The following is a 23,860-nucleotide window of genomic DNA, read 5'->3' on the forward strand; positions in this document are numbered from 1 at the left end:
GTACCAGCCTGCCCAACTGGCACCTCTCCATTCCCCCAGCACGCCCACCCGGGCCTTTGTGTCCGTGTCGCCCCTCAGGGCGCTCCCCTCAGGGCGCTCCGCCGAGCCCTCGGGGCGGACCCTGCGGGGGCCCCCCCGGCCCCCAGCCGCGGCGCCCGCCCGGCCGCGCTCCTCCCCGCCCGCTGCCCCTCAGAGCGGCGACGCCGCCATCGGAGCCTGCGCAGTGCGGCGGGGAGCGGCCGCCGTGCCGAGCCCAGCCCTGCCCAGCCCTGCCCAGCCCTCCCCTCCCCTCCCCGCCTGGCAGCGCCGCCCGCCGCCGCCCGGCTCCCCCCGGCCGCGCCCCGCAGCGCTGCGGGTCCCGCAGCGAGGCGCCCCCGCCCCGGCCGCGCTCTGATGGGCCTGGCGGGGCCGGCGCCATGGCCGCCCTGTACCAGAGCGCGGACCCGTCCGCCTCGGCCTCGCCGAACAAGCTGCTGGCGCTGAAGGACGTGCGGCAGGTGAAGGAGGAGACCACCCTGGACGAGAAGCTCTTCCTCCTGGCCTGCGACAAAGGTACGGGCCGCGCCCTCGGCGAGCCGAGGCCCAGGCCTCTCGTCCGAAGGCCCCAGCCCATCTCCGCGCTGCGGGGCGCTGGCCTCCCCTCGGCCCCGGCCCCGTGTCCGTGCGGGGTTCCTGCCCCCCCGGGAGCTGCTGGAGCCTTTGCTGCCTTCACCGTGAAGGGCACTTTAGGATGGGCATGGGCAGCTGGTCTGCGTGTCCCCAAGGCTCACGAGACAGGGTTCCTGTGAATTGCACCCAGAGAGATGGATGTGCAGAGGTTTTCCTTTCTAGAACACCAGGCTTAATTATTTTTAGCGTACTTTTTTTTTTTAATTTTTTTTTTTATTTTTTTTATTTTTTAATCTCGGGTATTAATAGTCTTAAATCAAACTGGTCTTAGTGTTTTAAAAACATTGGGCTCAAAAACAAGCTTCTGATCGTGTGGCGAATGGTCATGTGTGTTTCGGGACGTAAGCCCCGCTCTAGAAGGAGATGTTTCTGTGCAGCCTGCGGGCCCTGTGCCTGGGGCAGTTACAGCCGGGGGAGCTGGGGCAGAGCTGGCAGCCAGCGGGCTTCAGAACCTGGTGCTGGCCCTCCCTGGGGCTGTGCTCCTTGCCTTCAGACAGCCGTGCTGGGAGCGTAGCCTGTCCTGTAGAGCACAGCAAGCCACAGCCTTCTCTCAAAGCATAAACAGAGATTCAGGGAGCCAAAAGGATGCACAACAAAACAACATTTAACTGTAGTCTGTGGGGCAGTTGTTTGGCAGGCAGTACTCCTGCAGGCTGTATCTGAAGTTTCTGTAAGCATTCTGCAGTACGGTCTGTCTTTGTCCTGGTCTTCTACGCTGCAAAATAATTTGTTACCCAAGACAAAAATGATTTAAAACTTACGCGTTTGGCAGGAAGAAGCACTTAATATTGAATAGGGTAGGATCTGGACTAGTATGTCTGCACTTAAGTCAAATAGGAAAGTGCAGCTTGTGTGCATGTTACAGTTAGTTTTACTTGCTCATCAAACCCGCTACCTTGAATTTTATGACATTGTACCACACCTGCTTTGATAATGTATGCATTAAAAATGGAATGAAACGGAGAAGACTAATGAGGCTTCTTTGAAGGAAGACACAGATGTGTTTGCAGCACTGTAGAGAGGGCTCCTCTGACGCTATGGCTTCTCTGCACTGAGACCTCTGATGTAGTTGACATTTCCAGTGTCTCACAGGGTATGTCTGGGATGTTGCCCCAGTTTTGAGAAGTGTCCCAGCTTGTGTGTGTGTAAGACTGAAACTAAGGGGATTAAAGTACGTCTTGGTGCTTTCCTGAAAGATCTGCCAATGTCTTTAGATTCCTATCTGATGGGAGAATTCTTATCTACCTGGGCTTCTTAATTGCTTGATGTATCAGTGTCTGTTTTCAGATGTTGCGGAATGTTGTCTTCTTTGATGGTAGCTGGTACTTACAATGTTCACATGCTTTTATTGCTTTGTAATAAACAGAACACTAAGATATGCTCATACGTTGGTGGTGCAGGTGACTACTACATGGTTAAGAAACTCTTAGAGGAAAACAGCTCGGGTGAAATGAACATAAACTGTGTGGATGTGCTTGGAAGAAATGCTGTTACCATAACCATTGAAAATGAAAATTTGGATATTCTACAGCTTCTTCTGGATTATGGCTGCCAGGTATGCAACACATAGATTATTGCAATTTTTAAGTGTAGTCATTAATCTGTTTATTCTATTTTATATAGCTCTTTTTGTTGTTCTTGTTGACACATCAGGATATCTAGGAAAATGCTATCTGTCTTTATAGGCACTTCAGTCCTTTTTTTCTAGTTAGGGATTGTGAAAATTGTTTTCTCTTGGTAATTTATTCTTCTAGTGGAATTTTATTGGCATGGCAAATATATACTAACATTTTCAATTATACTAACAAGTCTAAATTTTATTCTAAATGCTATTCCTGTTTTAGATATAATGTGTATGTTATATTCAAACAAAATAAATAGTGTACAGTCAGTGCATAACATTAAAATGTTTAGAATGTCAAGACCTCTTTGGCTCTGGAATATAATAATTTTTAAAGTGGGAGCACAGTTAGATGAATGTAGATTCTCTTAGAGGATTTCAAGTTAAGGCAGGCATTCATTTCTTTAGTGCCTTCCTGTAAAACCTGGTCTGTGCTGGTTGGCAGAGGCAGTTTCATACTAACGGTGCTTGCTTGGCTATGCTATACTGCTATAAGCATGCTCTGCTACTGCTGGGAGAGTTTTATCTATGACAGTTTTAAGCACCTAAGACAGGGAAAGATACTCATCTTTGTTAGGTTGTTTAATATTGGACAGGGAAAAAAAACAAGCAGCTTTCTTCTCCCCGGATCTCTATTTTAGTGGTAGTAATAAAAGGTGTGTCTCTCTTTTATTTTTAAACATTTGAATTTTCTAAAGTGAATTATAAAGAACACTGTCAGCTGTAGGGGAAAATTAAAACCTATGTAGCTTAACTTCAGAGGTGTTTCAGAAGTAGTTATGAGTCCAGGAAAAAACAACCGTATATTCATAGCTTTACCACAGAACTAGGAAGGCAGGCCTGAAGTGTCTGATATATCTGAGTTGTGTTACACAGACACTTGGTTTTAACGTTTTTAGTGGACACTTCCACAGCCTTCTTAGTAACCTGTCCCTTAGAACCTGATTTTCTTGAGTCTCCTGTATTGTTGTTGATATAAAGTAATTTTTGCACCTGGTTCTTTTGCTGTTCATGTAGTAAAACAAATTGTCAGTAGTACTATGCTGACTCCTGGAATGACAGCATAAATAGTAAATAAAAAGTATCCTGATCCATGGTGGCAGTGCAGGATATTTTATAGTACTTACTTTTAAGAAAATAAAATCAGTAAATTTTAATATATTTTAAATTATTATTTAGTTTGGCTTTAAATTGACTCTTCATTTTGTTTAAGGTGCCGCTGTTTTTACATACAGCTTGTTTTCTTTCCTTAGTCATCAGATGCACTTTTGGTGGCTATTGACTCAGAAGTGGTGGGAGCTGTTGACATTCTACTTAATCACCGGCCAAAAAGATCTTCCAGACCAACCATTGTAGTTGAGTGTTGTTATTCCTTGGATTTTGGTTGGGGAGTAAGGGGCTGTACATTCTGGGTAACTGTAGTATTTAAAGCAATGTCCTTAAATGAAATTCTGCATCTCATAAAGTCATAGAATGTGGACATCAGAGATTATTATTATGGAGTCTTTGGTATTAAAGTGTAGAATATGTTGGTTTGCTTTAGTGCCTGTAGGAATCCAGTGGTTTTATGCATGGCAAATGCTAACAAATGCCTCAGGAGAAAAAAAGTAGAGTGGTTATAAAATCTTCTGTTGCCAAGAGTTTGCAAGGTAACTAGCAATCTTGACCAGTATATTCATATATTGAGCTTCCTAGAGTTTTCAGATAAACATCAAATCTTCACCTTGAAATTAATCATTTGAAACTTAGAAACGTACCCTGGCAATGCTCAAGCATGAAACAAGGAGAAGCAGATCAAAGGAGAGAAGGCATAATGCACTGAATAACACTGTGTCAGGATATTTTTCCTGCACTTAGATAGCAAAAATGTTTTGTTTTGTTTTGTTTTGTTTTGTTTTTTCATCAAAATAGAGCAATACACTTCTTAATACCATATACGCATATGTTGGAAAAGGTAGGCACTGAATGTTAGGTTTTCTTTCTTAATAACCCAGAAACATCCTGTGTCCATTGTTCTTTTTCCAGTATTTATATGAGAAGTGTTTGAATGTTGTTACAATTTTTCCCTCATTTTCATGTTATGAAACTTTAAAAAATATTTTGAAGGAGGAATTCATTGGGAGCACTGTTGAACAGTCAAAAATAACTTGCGTGTAAACACTGTAATACAGCTGCATGTAATAAATTTAGATACTTCCTACATTTTATTCTAGAAACTAATGGAACGCATTCAGAACCCAGAGTACTCAACAACCATGGATGTGGCACCTGTCATTTTAGCTGCTCATCGTAATAACTATGAAATTCTCACCATGCTGTTAAAGCAAGATATATCGCTACCCAAACCTCACGCTGTAGGCTGTGAATGCACACTCTGTACTGCAAAAAACAAAAAAGATAGTCTGCGACATTCCAGGTAAGACTTATCAATTATAGACAATAATGAAGAAGGTATTGTCTTAATTTCCTTGTATCACCTGGGTCTGATTCAGTGTATTTCCTTTTTCTCTTAAGGTGAGCTTTACAAGTGGTTCCCTTCATTGTATTGTAGTGTCTGTTGTCATAGGTGGTAGTTTTCGGGGTGGATCGTGCTTGAATTGGCTGGTATAAGGTGGTGGCTTTCTTTCATTTTTGTCTTATACTCTTACTCATTGTACATATTAAGCTAAGTACCTTTTTTTTTAAAAAAAAAAAAAACAAACTAGTTGTTTCATAAACGTTATAGCTGTCAGTGGCTTGGGAGCTTAGGAACTGTGCAAATAAAATTTTTCTTAAGTTAATTAACAGTGCCTTTTTTTTTTTTTGTGAGCCAGAACGAGGAGGTGTATAACACTTTATCCTTTAAGTTTATATGTAGCATGGATAGATGAATGTAAGCTAAGACAATTTTTTCCAGTATTCTTGAAAGTAGGAAGTTTGCTTGTAAAGGTGCAAATGGGGAAAGGGATTTACCAATCTTAACCATATATTTTATCTGGTTAACTTGATAATATATTTGAAGGCTGAATGCAATTTAATTTATAAGAGTTTGGGGAGGAAAAAATGACCAACCTCAAAGGTTATGAGTGGACTGCACTCAAAATGTACCATTAATTATTGCATAATGACTTTGGTGCGTGTCTCAGTGACTAAAAAAAAGAAGGGAAATGATAGGATGATTATGCAGATACTACAAGCCACCTTCTGGTACCTGTGATAGCAACATCCAGCTGATACTATCCTTAACTTCGATATGAGAAAAGCTGTCAGTGTATCCCAAGCAAATAAACTTTGAGATGTTTGAGATATCCATCCTAGTTTCAGCTACAAGTTAACAGATTTTTATTTCAGTCTTTGGGAGCTGTGAGTTCTGAGAGGGTAAAGCAGATGCTTTTCCTGAATTTTCTGTAATCCACATAGCATTATGAATCCCTCTACAAATGACCTAGCAGTAATTGTGGTAGCAAATTGAGAGGGATGTTCCATAAAATACACAATAAGAAATGTAGTGACTCTTTGCTCTTATGTTACTCAAACTTGAGTTAAGCAGAAGGATTATTTTTCTGGTCTCTTTGCTATTTTATCGATTTTTATTTTATTTTTTTATGTTTACATGTTGCTTATTGTTGCTATTTAGCTGTATCCAGCAATCTGGAAAGAACCTGTTCTAGCTTAAGGAATTTCAGTCCTCTAAGAACTTTGGAACATCCTTTTTCTGTTTTTCTGTTTGGATAATGCTGATTTTTCAGCTGACAAGAAACATGAAACAATGGAAAGGGGAATAATATTTCAAGAAACTGAATGTGGAGAATATTAGTGAGAATAGTAGAAAATGCAAGACTGTATGTATTTGTCTGTACCATATGTTCTTTATTCTGTAATTATTATTTCTTTGTGCCAGCCTTAGGAGAGGAAGAAAAAGTCTGCTTAATTTTTTCCTTAATATAGTTTGTGTTTTTCTTAAGCAACAACTTCGGAAAGGCCAGTCAAAATGTATGTTGTCATACTTGGATGCTAATTATCTTGTCCTTGTTAAGGAGTTTGAAAACCTTACTGGGGTATACCTAATTGCTGAGGCAAAGCAGCCGAGTCTCCCAGCCCCTGAGAACTCGGGCTTTTCGTATGGCATCTGTGTTAGCTAAAGTCTTGAAGGGGACGTAGACGTTTGATAGGGAGATTTTCTACAAATGGAGAAGAGCATGCACTGTGCTTTGTCTTCTTGGTGAATGTTGAAACTTGATTTACTTTCAGTTTTAAGCAAATGATAATTTAACCCTACTGAAACAGAAATGTCATCTCTTGGACTCTTTTGGTGTGGCATTATTTAGGAAGATGGCTGTGGGCGGTGGTCGACTCAGAGATTTGAACAGCTTTAATTAGAATCGCAGACTGAATGGTGTCATTTCAGTTACTAATCCTACTGGACCACCTTCGCAGCCAGAGGGAAATGGTGGTAAGCAATTTGGAGGATGAGGATTATGAAAAAGGTGTGGCAGAAACTGGAGCATTGAGTGGAAGAGAAGCTCCTGGAGTTGTTCATGGACTGGAGATGGCAATGGCTTCTTAAGGGCTGGACATCCAGCTGGTTCTAGAGGCTCTTGGCCTGGGCTCCTGAGCACAGCTGAGGACTGAAATTAGTGGTCCGAGGGTCAGCACAGCCTCCCTCTTGGTCATTTGCAATATCCTTAATGAGGAGTCTGCATCAGAACTGCGTGTGAGCCTTGTGCACCTTAAGAGACAAATGTGGGCCATACCTCTAGTGAACTTACATTCAGGGTTCTAGATGCTTGAAGTTCTACCCCAAAAAGAGACTTTTATGTTTGTTTTATGCCAAACTAGTTTTCTAAATTTTGGCTCTATACTGGTATTACTGATTTTAAATACTGCTGGCATGCCAGATGAAGGTATGTTGTGTGGTGTCGTCTAAGACTTTTAATGTGTTGCGTTTCAAACTTTGTTTTTATGAATGTACACTGAAAGTTGCTGATAGTGAAAATCCCGCAGAGGATTTTACAAAAAGCCTGGGTACTTACTTCAGGTATTTGAGTTGGATGACACATCTCTGAGCACAGTATTCTCAGGAGACGTAACACTAACGCTTCAAAGATAATACTGTTGTGCAAAATAGAACTGGTAACCTGTCTAAAATATCCTGCTTCTGGAGTGGGGATAGAGTGCTCCCTAACTCACCTCCATTGTGGCCCACCATTTTGGGGTTCCTCATAAAGGAATGAGGAACCCCAAACATTTCTGAGTTCATGCAAATCTTGTTTGCTTTCCATAGAATTCAGAAAGCTTCTGGCACAAATCTGTTTCAAGTGAGGAATATTTTGAATCAAGGATGCAAGTTCCGTTCTCTTGTGGATATGAAGAAAGTGTACAGACTTTTTGTTTTGGCCTTCATGGTCTACCTGGGATAATTCTACCTATCTGAAGCAGCTGAGATATTAAGGCTCTTGCTATCTCTTCCCCACTGTTTTTAATTTAGTTTGTTCAAATAGGGAAGTGAAGCATTAAAGGTAATCTTCTCTCTTATTTCATCTTGAAGAACCGTAAGAACTACTACGTAACACTTAAAATGTCAATATTTTACCGATAGTATTACCGTAATGGACGGCCTTCTGCTGATGGTACTGGAAATAGCTAAAATAGTGAGAAAAAGAAGAGGAAACTGGTTTGGTAGCTAACTTTTGATACTTAGAATAGTAGAGATTCAGAGTATATTTGAAGGACAGTGTTTTTCATGACATGCTACATTTAATTAAAGTTTCTGTCTTTAGGAAGGCCCATTGTTTTGTCTTGAAGCTGTTTTATGCAAACTTTTGAAATAGCTTCTGATCTGAACCTGATAATAAAATGAAGCATCTTCAGTTTGCATGGTGTTCTTTTGTCACAGGTTTCGTCTTGACATTTACCGGTGTTTGGCCAGTCCTGCTTTAATAATGTTAACGGAGGAGGATCCAATTCTGCGAGCTTTTGAACTTAGTGCAGACTTGAAAGAATTAAGTCTTGTTGAGGTTGAATTCAGGTAGGAATTGGAAAACACCAACTTCAATGCTTCTGTGAAATAATATATGTAGAAATGTGTGTGTGTGTGTGTTAGAAAATGCTTATTTGTATTTTTCTTTCCTAATTGGAATGTTTGATCTGATAATCAGGTATAATTAAGAAGTTATATAAATTAAAATTCCTGTAAGGGGTAAAATGCTACCTTCCTACACAGCATATGAATTACACTTGATTATCTTGCTTAACAGTTACAGTGTTACCGTTTTGTGATACAGCTTGGCACTGAAATGTACTGCGTGCCATATGAGACCAGTAAATCATGTGATTTATTTTCTCGTGTTCACTATAGTAATAGTCAGTGAATAGACCTCAATTTTCAGATGCAATGAATGAAGCAAATCCCAAAATATCTTATCTTCCCAGTGGGAAGTCCAAATTATGAGTTAAATGTATCGTATTTTGTGACTGCTACATTTTCTCATCTCCTGCAAATAATTCCAAGCCTTAACTGTTTATATGGAATTTCGGATATAAATAAGAATTCTGTAAGTCTGTTTCGCAACTTTTTTCTCCATAGTGGAGTTGCAAACTACACTCAATTATTATGTTACATAGAAACCTACTCAGAGTTGTCTTGAGAATGCTTGGATCTTTAAATATGACTTTTTCATTTGCACAATATACAATCCCAACCAAAATGGATAGTTAATAAGCTAAAGGAAACTCTTGTTTTCAGTGTAGTAGTTTCTACTGTTTCTGTGTCTTTCAGAAATGATTATGAGGAGCTAGCTCAACAGTGCAAAACCTTTGCTAAAGACTTGCTTGCACAAGCACGGAATTCACGGGAGCTGGAAGTTATTCTGAATCATACATCTAGTGATGAACATGTAGACAAGCGAGGATTGTTGGAAGAGAGGATGAACTTAAGTCGCTTAAAACTGGCAATCAAGTATAATCAAAAAGAGGTTTGTCTTTACTGTAATTTGGTCGGCTTTCCATGTTATATTTTTTAATGATTCATTTAATTTGCCAATTAGAAATCAAAACGTGGTCTTAACCTGGAAACGATTAAAATTCTGGATGCATAATTCAGGCTTGGTTGCTGGCTTTAGAAAGAAACTGAAATAGTGAATGCTTGTAATCATAATTGGCCCATAGCTCTTTTATTGTCTGTTGAGAAAATTATTTCTGCTTAATATTTTTCCTATTTCTTGCACATTGGTGGTTTATTATAGCTTGAAAATTAGTTTTAATAATGTAAACTAGTAATCAGTATTAAACAACCTGATATCCTGAGATTGATTTCTCATTGTTTTCTTTTTTTTTTTTTTTCCAGTTTGTTGCTCAGTCTAACTGCCAGCAGTTTCTTAACACTGTGTGGTTTGGACAGATGGCAGGCTATCGACGCAAGCACACGTGCAAAAAAATTTTGACTGTTTTGATGGTTGGAGTTTTCTGGCCAGTTCTGTCCCTGTGTTACTTGTTAGCCCCTAAATCTCGAGTAGGTCGAATAATTCACACTCCTTTTATGAAGTTTATTATTCATGGAGCTTCATATTTCACATTTCTTTTATTACTTAATTTGTACTCCCTCGTCTATAATGAGGATAAGAAGAATACAATGGGGCCAGCCCTTGAGAGAATAGACTATCTTCTGATAATATGGCTAATTGGTAGGTATGATGTGAGTTGTATGACAATGGCTGGTATCGACTAAACAATAACTATTTGTACTACCTCTCAAAAATCATCATGTTACTCATTACTGCGAAGAGCAAGCTTCTGTTGAGCATAGTGTTACAGGGGGGGAAGTGTCTTTTGAGGAGAGAATGTGATATGTTACCACAATCTCTAGTTATCACAGAAAGCGAAGTGTCAGACAGAATGCTGTAGGATCTAACGGGAGGAAAGTGAATTTTACTTCAGAAGGACAGGTAGCATTTGGAGTGACGCAAGTGAGATTCAGTTGTGCAGTAATGAGTGTAAAAGCTGTTTACCTTTCTAGATTAGGAATGTTTTTAAATTCTGATCTATAACAGTAATAGTGATGATAATAGCACAGAGGAAAGCAAGTGTACATTCCTCAACTAATTTTCTTTGATGCCAAGTTGAGGAATGAATTTAGTTCTGACATTACCTTAAGTTTTTTAAGATTTTTTTTTCATGAACAGGTAGTATTGTTTAGTATGTAGATGGTTTAATCACTGTGAGTCAAACATTTTGTGCTTCTAATCAGTAAATGATATAATAAGTTTTTAATTTATTCCACTGCTCTTTTCCAGTATTGTAACTTTACAATTCTGTTTGTTATTATCACCAGTTATCATAACTGTACCTGAAATGATGCGTGTTAATTCTGCTTTATGCAGTAGAGGGAGCACAGGTATAATTTTTGTGGATTAGGTTCCTCATGAACTTTTGTTTTGGTTGAAAAATCATTAAATCTTTTAAAATGTTTTTGTTTGTTTTTGTTTTTAAATTAAAATTTGATAAATAAAATACTGGAAACTTACACTTTAATATGATGTAAGTAGATATATATCATTTGGTTGACTGGAATTTTAAAAAGCAGTGATAGAGTTGAGAACACGATTTTTTTCTAAACTATTTTTCTAAACAGTTGTGGGTTGTTTTCTTTGTTGATGATGATTACTGTAATTGTTTAGCTATATTAAAACTGTTGAGTAGTTCATGCAGATTTTTGAAATCCTCAGTACCCCCACACAAACACATGTGGGTCTTAAAAGAAACTAGAAGGCTTCAGAGCACAAGAAAGCATTGCAGACTCCTCTGTTTCAAGAATCAGTGTGATTTAGACATTCTGTTGATCCATCAAATCTAATGTAGATGGAAGGTGTGACATTAGGTGGTCTTGGAAATCTTAATGAAAGGCTATAGAGGCCTTGTTTTCTTTATGTAATATTTTAATGTGGACTTCAGGTAGGATTAAAATACTTCTAAATAATCACTGTCAAAATGATCGCAGCAGAATTTGTAATGCTTAGAGGTAGCAGCAAGTTTTGCGTTTTACGATTAACATTCAAAAGCACAAATACAGTAAGTTTCCTTTCCAAATAGTTGAACCTAAATCATAAAAGTTTATTCCCCAGCAAAATAAAGCAACAGAACTCAAATTACTGTTTACATAAATGTAAGATCTACTTCTCTGACTCCTTTTACTGATTCTTTAACAAATTCAGTGTGAGATGCATAAATCTCCCTTCTTCCTGGTTCAGCATGTAAGTCTTTCAACTAACTGTGCACAGAAGAGTTTTTGTATAATACCATTCAACATTGCTGTAAATGTGACTGAACAAATAGTCATACATAAGTATCTTTTTCTTTTTTTTTTAATTTACTTGATCTTGCTGGGCCAAGAGTCTAAGTTGCAAAGTCATAAAAGCTGAACTAATTCTAACAGTTTTTAACTACTAGTAATATATAGGCTGCTTTTCTTTTTGGCCTAAATATAGAGGCTTGCACCTGAAGTACTCACAAAACCATAAATAAATGATTATTCATAAAAATCAAAGGTGCCATTATATTTCACCTAACAGTCCTTTCAAGTTTTATAAAAACATCATCCCGTAACAGACCTTCAGTTAATAAAATTCTCAGCAATCATATCTTTCTGTACAGCCAGAAATGGTTAGCAGTGGTAAAATTCAGATTGCTATCAAGATCCTGAACATTTGTGTGTCTGTCACCCTAACTTAAACTTTTCATTTTTTGCAGTCTCAAGCTGTGGTTTATTTTCTCTGCTTGTTATATAATATCAGTAAGGGCAGGAAATATTTCTGCTGACAGTTTGGATCTTCTTAGTAACAGTTACTGAGCTGATTGTTCTTAAGGAACATTTTATAATACATACATACAAAATGATGTGATGCTTTAGATAGTAATGTAATGGTATATAATGCTTTTGGAAACAGGTGAATACGTTTCCTGTAGAAAAAAAATGTATTCTGGACTTCTGCCTTTACTGAAGTTGACCCTTTATTGCACGCTTTTTCTCATGTTCATTTCCTCGCATGCTATTTTTATCAGAGAACGTATTTCCTAGTTTGGAAAGTAGGTTAAAAATATGAAATATTTTGTTGCCTTTTGAGTAGTGCTTGTAAACTTACCATGATTTTTTGATTCCTTTCTATTTGCTAATATTTCTTTTACCATCAAAGCCAGTCAAAAGTGCTTTACTTGTAACAGAGAAACTACTCAGTGAAATAGTTTGACTTCTAAGCCTTTTTTTTTGTTTTTTTACCTCTCTTCCCCCTGCAGGAATGGTGTGGTCAGATGTTAAAAGACTCTGGTATGATGGTTTAGAAGACTTCTTAGAAGAGTCCCGTAATCAGCTTAGTTTTGTCATGAATTCCCTTTATTTGGCAACTTTTGCTCTGAAAGTAGTTGCCCATAACAAGGTGAGCACCCATCTTCATACATCTGAAGCTCCTGAGGGCAAATATAGAAGCTCGATTCTTTCAACAGAAAATAGAGCTCACGTTTGAGATAGAGACAATACTAAAAAGGATTAAAAGTTGATTTTGATACTGGTATGTTTGATTCTGATAGGAATTGTATGTATTTGATGAGCTAACAATGGTTTGTTTCTGTAAGATCTCTGGTCTTAGGCCTGGCTTTCCAACTTGAAAGAGAAGTTGACAGGGAGTTAGAAAATGTCAGACATGTAGACAAGTTGAAAAGGGAGCTAGAAAATGCATCAACACAGCTCTAAGTAGTCAGGGACCCCAAACAGGGTTAAGAGTCCTCTTACTGTGAACTGACTAGTCTTGCAAATGGCTAGATTCTCATTTGGGGAAATCTCCCCATGTAGCTCCTCCAGTATGGCATTTCAGTTAGTGTGATTCCTTAGATCAGTACGGTGCAGAAAAGCTAGCAGTAAGCTCTGTATTTAGATTGCCCAGCATTTTTTTCTTACAGAAAGGTTTGGTTGGTTGGTTTTGGTGACATATGCTCAAACATTATAGGTGGTTGGTTTTGTTATTTTTGTGGTTGTTTGATTTTTGTTTTTTGTTTTTGTAGTAGGGACAAAAGCCCCAAGGCTGTAGAAGAGCTTGTGTTTTCTCTGTGAAAAACCATCTGGTTTGATTGAAGATGCAAATTTTGAATATGATCATTTCCATTCTGTTGCGTGTGTTGTCAGCTGCACAGCATATGGCAAGCTGCCAGACCAATTGAACATGAATATTTTAGCAAAATCCAAGCCAGTGCAGTAGCACCATTGTTTTGTACTGCAAACTGTGAGTTGATAGGTGTTCTGGCAGTTGGGAAGAACTGGACCGGTTTGTTTCCCTTGCAACCTGATTTTTGGCTCATTTCCTCTGTCCTTATATAAGTGATTCAAGGGCTGGTAATCATTTGGAAAAGAAAGCTTTGTTTCTGTTTTTGTTTTTTTAAAAAAAAAAAGGAAGAAAGTGAGAATGCTGTGTTGGGCTGTCTTCTGAACCATTTGCTTTGGAATCAACACATGTATGTAGGAGTATAGCAGTTCTTTGCTGAAATTAGAGCCCTTTGTTGCTAATTTAAGTTGTAACCTTTTTGAAGATGCAGGACTCCTGTCCTATGTAAGAAGCACATGATGATTTTTTTGCAAAATTTATTGTGTATAAATTATTTAGCAAACCAAATAAAAATGCCTGTTTCACATCTTAGCTCCATATTATAGACACTGAAGCTGTAAGTAATGAAGAGGCTTCGGAGCAGAAGGATTTGTACGCATGCAGTTGCAATGCATAAAAAAATCTTTGTTTCTTGTCTTTGTGCAGCATACTTTCAGGCAAGTCATTTAAAGCAACCTTCTGTTCCTTAGCTTTAAGTGTCCATTTTAAGACTGTTGATAATATAAATACTGAATGTTTCCGGCCAAGCTAAAAGTTGGGGGACTGTGGGTATTCCATAATTAGTTGAGTAGTACCTAGTGGATATACTTCACAAGTGTATTTATACCAACATTTTATTTACATCTTCCATTTTCTGTAGTCTTTCATAAATCCCTTGAGGGAACCCCATGTCCTAAGTCTTTCTAAATCTTTCTAAAACTGGTTAAGACATAAGCTAGTAAGTGTGATTTATTTTTTTTCCCCGCAGGGTTTTAATATTGTTTTTAACTGAGAAATACTGCACTAGTCACCGCACATGTTTATAATAGCACACAAGTCCAAGTCCCTGTTTCCACCAACCATGCAAAACAGAGTGGAAAGGGAAGCAGAACAGAGGAATTTGCTTAGCATTACACAAGTGAGGAGCTGAATTAAAATTCCCTGTCTTCTAGCTCCCTCTGGGATGTTTTTTAAAATGCCTTGGTCTAAAAAGAATGAGATATCTGAAAGTGGTGCTCCATCTGTGAATCATATATGTTCATTTCTTTTATGCTATTACCTGCTTTGGAGGTAAAAACAGAGTGGTGCATTGGTGCATTTCTGTATTTATAATGTAGATGACATCAGTTTGTTCTTTTTACATTGCAGTTTCATGATTATGCTGAAAGAAAGGATTGGGATGCATTCCATCCTACATTAGTGGCAGAAGGTCTTTTTGCTTTTGCTAATGTTCTAAGTTACCTACGTCTGTTCTTCATGTACACAACCAGTTCTATTCTGGGACCGCTCCAGGTGAATATCATTACTGCTCGAGAAAATATTAAGTGTGATCTTAATCTTTTTTTTTTTTTTTTAAGTTCCCCTTTTAAAATGTACTGATTTGGATGGGAAAAGGTAAAAGACGGGAAGACAGTGAAGTTCACTTTATAATTATTTTTTAATAATAATTGTACATATACTGTCTTTTTGTTCTCATTTTTGTTAGCTTATATATCGTGTAAGTGTTTGAAGCTTGAAAACTGCAAGGTTAGGTTTCTCCTGTAAAGTTCTATGGAAATGGTTTATCTATCTTTTACTGATAAGTAAAAGATCGATAAACGAGATGTGTAGCACTAAGGAATAATCAAAAGCCTTTCTGTTTTTTGATCATCTCACTGAAGTTGAGTGTAAATGAGAAAATTACTTAAAACGACAACAAAAAAAACAAGACTATTGAAATAATCATCATCTACTTCTAGCCAGTTACAAGAAAGAAACACAGGTTTCTTACTTCTTTCTTTGAATTTGCTTGAGCTTTCCCATGCGTAATAATCACATTTTACTTACATAATACATTTAATTCAATGATATGGAGGGGTTGGGAGCACTCACAGTCACCTATGATGGTGGAACGCTACAGACCACAGCAGTTTGTAAGTTAAATATGGGGGTGTTTTTTTCTTTGCTTGAAGTTTGGTTTTAACGCTTTTTTGTGGAAAGCATTTGCTTTTCTTGTCCTGACTTGAGAACAGACATAGAATTTTCAACTGAGTTTATGCTATGCTGTATTTTTGTTGTTGTTGTAATTTGTTTCTTCTTTTAAGCACAGATACAATCATGTTAGTAGGTTCTTGGTTCTATTCTTTATTTTTAAAATTCAGATAAAATGGATGGATTCGAGGGACGAATTTGGCACTTCACAGAATGTCTAGCATGTTGCGGGTAGGAAAGAGGACCTGGGCCTATACTAAGTCACCACACTTAAGTGGTGACTTAAGTTACCTTATTTGCTCCTTTTTAGATTAAAAGGAGGAATGCAACTTTCTTCAAAATATTCTGAGAACAGAAGTCACTTCTTTGTTCACTGATACAGACCGTGTATGGCAACGTTTTTTTCTGGTCTGCTGTTTAGCTTGAGTCCTCAGTGCTGACTGGTTTTGGTATTTTGCCAGACTAAAGCCCTCACAAATTGAAGCACCTGTTTTGCTAAAGACCTAACTTACTGAAAAAAACTTTGTATAGATGTACTTCCAGTTTCTTTGGCCAAATCAAGATTCCTGGGAGATTTCTGACAACAAATCTGATCACTTCTTTCTTCTATTGATGTGGTTTTGTTTTTCTGATAGTGAATGGATTTAGTTAATAAAGCTGATTGTCAACATCAGTATTGTGTTTGTAAGTGTTAAGTGAAGAGTTGCTTGGAATAAACAGAGTAGTCATTTAGTGATTATACTGATGGAGTTTGTCCCAAATCAACACTTTATCTTCTCTCCTAATGAACAGAACAAATTTTAAGAGCTTATGGCAAGTGAGGACGATCTGAAGGGATTCTGCAAGAAACATTATCATTACTATAAAGCCAGGATAAATGTTTGAGAGTAGCATTTTTTAAAACTCTTGCTTTGCATCAAGAGCTGCACCAGTGGAGACTCTATAATAAATAATTTTGGCTCACATCACTAGGTCTTGTATCAAGGCTTCAGGATCTAGCTGAAAACCTCCACTTAAAGGTTCAATTCCTTTGTTTTTAATGATGTGGAGTACTTAATCTTGCTATGGAAATAATTATCTTTTAGAATACTTTAAATAATCATTTCAAAAGAATAAATAATTGCTTCTTTAATTGCTGTTCATAAAATCGTCATTTAATGGGCTTTAAAAAGAATGCTCATATTGCATGTAACCAATTTAATAATGCTGAAAGATATTTTCTTTTTATTTTTCTTGTCCTTTTCTCTAGGTATGTTGCTGTTAATTATTTTTATATTTTTTATTTATATTTTTGAATGGAAATGTACTTGCATACTTAAATAAGTCTTGATCTTGCAGTAAGCATTAGGCTGTTGTACAAATTGATTGAACATTGAAATCTCTCCACATTTTCAAGAGGTTCACTGTTTAATGTGCACATTTATTTATGTACTAGATCTTTCCCAAGTTTTTTATTAGGAGCCTATGTTATGAAATTTTCCAAGTAAATAAAAACAGTCAACAGGCACTCCATTCAGTGGCACACTGAAGGTTATGTTATTCCTGTTGGCCAGGACAGCTTGTGCAACAACTCTTACAGTATTTTCTGAAAGTAGGTCACAAAGTTCAGATGGTGGTAATCAAATATTGCATGGTAACCCCACAGTGGGGGGGGAAAGGAGCTACTGTATTCTCTTGGCTGCTAGAGTTATTTTTAAGCATTCAGTTACTTTACTTACTGACTAATAAAACTTGAGCTAATACAAATTTATAACTTCGCTCTGTGGTGGTTTTCTGTTGTTTGATTGTTGTTTAAGTTTTGGGTAGCTTGCACTTCTTGTACATTCTTGCTTCGGCTTTCAGCTGCTTTGCCTATTTTGTATGGGACTGTGAGTCAATTGAAAGTATTTTTCTGTTTCTTGAAAGCATAAATATGATAAAATGGTATGATGGGGATTGATTCATCCACTGACTAAATGATTACTTATAATTATTGCATAGCTGTGTCTTGTTGCATGTAATCTTTAAGTCTCTGTGGCAAACTGCAAAGAATCGTAGAGAATGTGCTGTGCTTCGGGGGTACTCGGTGAGTCTCCTGCGACACGGGAGGGAGCAGGAGCTGGCAATTCATTTCTCAGTAAACTTGTACTTAAAAAACCCAACCACTGTTCTGGACTGTGATTTGGTACAGATTGTGATTCGTATAGTATTAGGATATGCAGGATTTCAGTAGTTTATATATAGAAATAGATTTATCCAACCCCATTTTGTTTGTTTGCATTCTGTATAATATGAATTGGTCCCTGAAGAGGCTTGTAGGAAGAATAATTTAAATGCTTTCAACAGTTTATTTTGTCTGTATAAAAAACGTTGTTTTGTTTTTGTTTTAAAAAAATTCAAGGTCTTTCTTTGCATAGGAAAAATTCCAAAGTTAACTTTTTTTTGTGAACTTCTATATAGGATATTTTGAAATGGAAGCTAATTATTTGAATTTAGTGTCCAATCTTCTGTACTTCAAAGCCTTCATTTTTTATGTGGTTATGCACCTACACATTGTGTATATTTAAAATCTTATATAAAGCAAAGAGTGAAGTAATTCTGTGTTCTGCAGATGGTCTTTGGTACATTATTTTTGAGAAGTAGTCAATTACAATTCCAAATGTTTTGGTGGAAAAAAAAGTTCAGTTCTTCATTAAGCGTTTTCTTAACTTCAGTGACTTCACTGTGGCTTTTTATTTTACTTTCTGTTATGATAGTTGTGTTCAAATCCATCTCATCTATTGCTTTTATCTTTTGATTTATGAACACTTGATTATCAGTAGCATTATGAATACAGCATAAGAAGTATATATTATTGAAAGGTAAGAACATATAAATTTTCTTGTGAATGCAGTTGTCACTGAAAAATGGTATGAAGATAACTCCCAGTTTTGTTATCTCTTTAACTTAGAAATATAAGATGCTAGAATATGAACAGATTTTTGTTATTGATTGGAGTGTGAAAGAAAGAACACAAATAATTACGCGTTTTACTAAAACAGGGAATAAATCTATTTTACAGATTTCAATGGGACAGATGCTGCAAGATTTTGGAAAATTTCTGGGCATGTTTCTTCTTGTCCTGTTCTCATTCACAATTGGACTGACACAACTTTATGATAAAGGATTTACTATAAATGAAGAAGAACGGGACTGTGCAGGGATTTTCTGTGAGAAACAGAGCAATGACACATTCCATTCGTGAGTTGACATGTCTGAAATATATCTGTGTTCTGGCCCTTAATTCCTACTAATGAAACAAAACTGGAATTTTTCACTGAACTTGAATTTTGCATCAGCTGAACTCACTTGATTTTTGCTTTACCTAACCATTTTTTGTTTATTTTTGCAGGTTTATTGGCACCTGTTTTGCTCTGTTCTGGTATATCTTCTCACTAGCACATGTAGCGATCTTTGTCACACGCTTTAGCTATGGTGAAGAATTACAGTCGTTTGTGGGGGCTGTTATTGTTGGTACCTACAACGTGGTGGTTGTGATAGTATTAACTAAACTCCTTGTGGCAATGCTTCATAAAAGTTTTCAGCTGATAGCAGTAAGTGGTTTCTGATTAATTATCAATAATTGCTAGCCACATCTTGGATTTTATACAAATCTCTTGCTACAGTGTGCAGACTAATCTGCAAACTTCCATGAATGAGCTGTAAACTCACAAGTGACATCTTTCCATCAAAAATGAAGTTTTTATTTGCTTTGATCCAAATAAAGTAGGGAAACTGCATGTTCACATAGAATACTCAAAGCTTTGGTGCTCTGGGAATTGAAGACTTTCTTGATTCATTGCTGTTCAAGTCAAGATGCTATTCTTTAGGTGTGGTACTTACGATTTTGGTCATTTAATGTGGAGTTTAATAGCTGAATTTTCTATTTAATCCACAGTATATGGTGAATTTAATAGGTATATTTCATATTTTGATTATTTATTATTAATGTAGCAGACTGTATATTAAAATGCTATATAATAAAAAATAAATAGTGGTCAGTTATTAACATAATTGAAAATAAAACTCTATTAAAAGAGTTTAAATATTATTTTTTGCTTCTGATCTCTGTTAATGTTTCTGGTGCTTTAGAATCATGAAGATAAGGAATGGAAATTTGCTCGTGCCAAACTTTGGCTTAGCTACTTCGATGACAAATGTACACTACCTCCACCTTTCAATGTTATTCCATCTCCCAAGACTATCTGTTATCTCTTCAACAGTCTCAGTAAATGGATCTGTTCTCACACATCAAGTGGCAAAGTGAAACGTCAGAACAGCCTTAAGGTAAGAAATGATTGGGAGAATTGTAGGCTCTGAAGCTGGAAAGATGCTGCTTACTAAAATGATTCAGCAGATTGCTGTATGCAGCTGCCTGTCACATGGTGAGTGCTACTGAGATAATTAAGAATTATAGGATAATGTGCGTTGCATCCAAAATATAAACAAATACATTTTAGCTATTTCTACTTAAGAAAGATTCTGTTAACTTAGTTTGGGGATTTTCAACCCCCATCCTTTTTCCAACCCCCACAATTGCCCCAGCAGTAGTCTAGAAATGTGCTTTGATTGAAAACTTAGAGTAACCACAAGGAAATATGTGCTAATCTCAAAAACAGTGATGTATGCTTTCAGGAAAGTAATTTGCTTGTGACTTACTAAAGAAGTGTCAAAATAAATAATTAGATAGGAACACTGTAGCTTCTCATTTTGGGGACAGGGAGTGGATTCTTAAATATTTTTACTGTACCCTGTAATTTTGTATCTTCTTGCTGTTAAAAAATAAATAAATAAATAAAAATAAACTAAATTCAAAGATTTGACAGAATATCAACAGAGAAGCTCTAGGGATTATGGAACTCATAATTGCTCATAGGACAACTACCAAGCCAGGTAGGTTAAAAATTTTGTTTTGCTGGAACAGCAGCTTATCATTTAATTTAAATTTTGCTAAGAGTTTACACGTATTGTATGTTTGTGCACATCAGGGTGTGTATATAGAAACACTTCCTTATTTTGTTCTATTTCTTCTCTGTTTGTATATAGGTTTTAGGGCTCAAAAATTACTTTTGCTTAAGTAAATGTGTAATATTTGTTTAAAGGAATGGAGAAATTTGAAGCAGAAGAGAGATGAGAATTATCAAAAGGTGATGTGCTGCTTAGTCCACCGTTACTTGACATCCATGAGACAGAAGATGCAAAGTACAGATCAGGCAACTGTGGAAAACCTAAATGAACTGCGGCAAGACTTATCAAAATTCCGAAATGAAATGAGAGACCTACTTGGCTTTCGAACTTCTAAATATGCGATGTTTTATCCAAGAAATTAAAGCCAAAACAAATGAAGTGTCCATCTTAAGATACCTTTAGGTGAAAGTGTTGATCTAATTCTGTTGCAAGGCTAAATTTAAAAGGAGATTATTGCACAACAATACCTTTGAAAATGTTTGCATTAGTTTCAGCTAGATGAGGAAGTGGTGGAAATAAATGCAAAAATGGTTATAGTAATTTTCTGACGCTCTTAATCGTAGTGTGTATATACAATGTATATAGGATTTTTTTTAAATGTTCCTCAGACCGTGGCTGTCAGGTGTCAGAGCTTCATAATTAGCACAATATGTTTATTTCTTCTATTTTTGCTGTTCCTTTTTGATACTTGTTTTTTCAAGTTGTGTGCGAAGGCTTTTTAAAACAAAAATCCAGACGATGTTTATTTTTAATAGAAAAGTTGGATATAGAATAATAGAAAATTTCCAACACAGTTGGAAATAATGTTTGACTGTAGGTTACAGTGCATGTGAAGGCTGTGTGGCTCTGAAAGAGGCAGTTCTAGTGCCAAGTTTTGTAAACTGTGCTGACTGTGTACTGACATTTCTAGAACACAGAAAGAGAAATCAAGACTCTTCTTTTTCATGGGAACGTTGAAATTTTGGGCTCAACAGACCAAATGTTTCTAGGACATTTATGGTTTTACGTAAGACAATCAATTCCTGCTTGGATTTTTCAGCAGTGCCTCATAAGTATGTTTTACTATGTATATTAAAATCAGCAACAGGATTTTAAAAGTAACCTATGAAACTTTAATGTCTACTATTTGGGGGTTTTAAAGTCTGATTATTTGAGTTGTTAAATACAGTGATTTAATAAAAATGAGGTGGAGCGTGAGTGCTATTGTTTGCAATGCTGAACGGTTCCACTGTGAAACACTACACTTCTTGCTGTGAGAACATGCATTGTATGGGATAGATGTAGCATGGAAGGGTCTGCCTTAGAGAGATTTTACCCTATTTTAAACTTGTTTTTCCTTCTTTTAACTGCAGTTGTTGCGAAGTTGAAACTTACTTTGTGTGTGTGTCGGGAGTATTATGTTTTGTGAACACATCCTTTGACTTAGCTTACAATGGACTGTAAGGGCTTTGTGGATTTTCTGTGCTAGAGGGTCCTATATGATTTCTATGCTTATTAAAGTTCAAGTTGACAAATTGTAATTGAGAAATGTGAGATGCCTGTATTTTTGATTCTGAAATAAGTATATTTATGACAGTTAAAGGATTGATTGAGAATTTTACTGTTACGATGGTGCTCTTCTAAATGGTCTTACGTCCAGAAGGCGCAGGTAGCCATAATGGTCTTTGACTACAGTTGATTTTCAGAGGCTGATAGAGGGTGAAGGCTTACATAAATGTTTACTTTTCTTAAAGTAATTCTTATAAAACTTTTTCTCGTAAAGGTATTATATTTTCTGTACTATGAAATTATCCATATCTGAACTAGGGTTTAATATTATGCTTCAAGTCTTACAGTATAGAGGCATTTTGAACAGTCTCTTTTCTTTTCATGTGAATGAGAAGCCAATCTCTTGTCTTCAAAGCAGAGAGAATCACTGAATTTTGTATTTGGATGGGGATCTCATGTTTGAATAATACACCAACATAAAAACTGCTGTATGTTATGTATATCTGAGAGAGAAAGCTAACAAATAAAAGCTCTTTGAAAAATGTATTGATATTGGTGATATTTGAAAAATGCTATGTTAGGTAACATATTGAAAGTAATTGCTTTGTCATGTTAAGATAGGAATTCTAAGGAATATAGCTGCTATTAATGTTGGTTTTTTTTTGTTTGTTTGTTTGTTTGTAGGTTTTTTTTTCCCTTTTACAACTGTCCTTATAACTACAAGTTCATTTACCTGGTTTCCTGCTGTGACATGAAGCAACATCTGAGCTAATTCTGAACAAGCTAGATGGGATCCTAGATATGCAGTGTTAGCTGCTTGGCACTCAGTTCATGATGATTAGTTCTTCTCAGAAGCCGGGTATGTTTATTGATAACATTGTGTTGTGCTAATGCAGCTATTTCTAACCACTTCTGTAATGTGAAGCAGTCACTCAAACCTCACAGAATTCAAGGCAGCACCTCTTTGAGGTTTGGATTGAACCTGTGGGTTCCAGATTTTTTACTTGCCCCTGAAACGCATACATATAAAGAGAGAGAGATCTTAAGTTGTTGGTTTTTTGTTTCTTTCTTTCTTTCTTTCTTTTTCTTACTTGCAGTACATTAGGTGTATGACACTTTTCATCTGTGCCTTGTTTGAAAGCTGTTATAGGCTTCCTAACTTGGATACTAATCAGTATGGATTGGTTCATACAATATAGTTCATTTTCTATTATTCTTCAGATTTTCCTAGTTCAAGTATATCAAACATTTTTTTTCTAATTTGGCAGTTTAATACTGGCCATTCCAGAATGTCAGGGATCTGAGATCTCCCACAGAACACACATAGAACACTCATAGAACAGTTCTGGACATACACAGAGACAAAATTTTATGTCTGTGATACTTAAGTGCCAAAGGTTACGCAGCAGCAAGATGAGGCCAAAAAAAATGCTCCAAACAGTATTCTGGGTCTTGGTTTAATCAATTTTAGTTCCTTAAGAGATTTAACTGCAAATACGTGGTATGATTTCATCAAACTGTTCATTTGTTCGTGGGGACAAATACGTCAGAAGGTTAGCCATGGATGGACAAAATGTCTTTCTGAGTCTACTGAAAAATGTTAATATTTCTTTTGTATTGATGTCAATTTAATCAAGGCAACGGTAGCTCTAAGACAAATTTAATCTTTTTTTAACATCTTGTACATGAAAACTGTCATGCTACTTCTGTTTACAGCAGAAAGGTCAAAAACATTCACTATGGAAAGTCATCGTGCTTTATTCTCTTGGTAAAATATTTTTTTAAATCATTATTTCTGTTG

General features: G+C 36.7%; 1 protein-coding gene across 4 annotated transcripts; it reads left to right on the top strand.

The window, feature by feature from the left end:
* The first annotated feature begins 209 nt into the window (after window positions 1-209).
* Window positions 210-22,605, top strand: TRPC1 (transient receptor potential cation channel subfamily C member 1). 4 transcript variants are annotated; one of them, XM_068691618.1, is made up of 13 exons: window positions 212-552; window positions 2,070-2,224; window positions 3,544-3,645; window positions 4,504-4,706; window positions 8,166-8,297; window positions 9,048-9,243; window positions 9,615-9,951; window positions 12,557-12,696; window positions 14,764-14,907; window positions 18,626-18,804; window positions 18,956-19,157; window positions 19,696-19,890; window positions 20,706-22,605. In XM_068691618.1, the coding sequence occupies exons 1-13, from the start codon at window positions 417-419 to the stop codon at window positions 20,931-20,933; spliced, it is 2,349 nt and encodes a 782-aa protein (XP_068547719.1). In that variant the 5' UTR covers window positions 212-416; the 3' UTR covers window positions 20,934-22,605. The 4 variants fall into 4 exon arrangements, with proteins under 4 accessions (XP_068547722.1, XP_068547721.1, XP_068547720.1 ...); XM_068691620.1 differs by lacking the exon at window positions 14,764-14,907 and having other exon boundaries at window positions 211-552; XM_068691619.1 differs by lacking the exon at window positions 3,544-3,645 and having other exon boundaries at window positions 211-552.
* Window positions 22,606-23,860: the final 1,255 nt, after the last annotated feature.

This window comes from Anas acuta, chromosome 9, assembly GCF_963932015.1.
Source record: "Anas acuta chromosome 9, bAnaAcu1.1, whole genome shotgun sequence".
Lineage (NCBI taxonomy): Eukaryota > Metazoa > Chordata > Aves > Anseriformes > Anatidae > Anas > Anas acuta.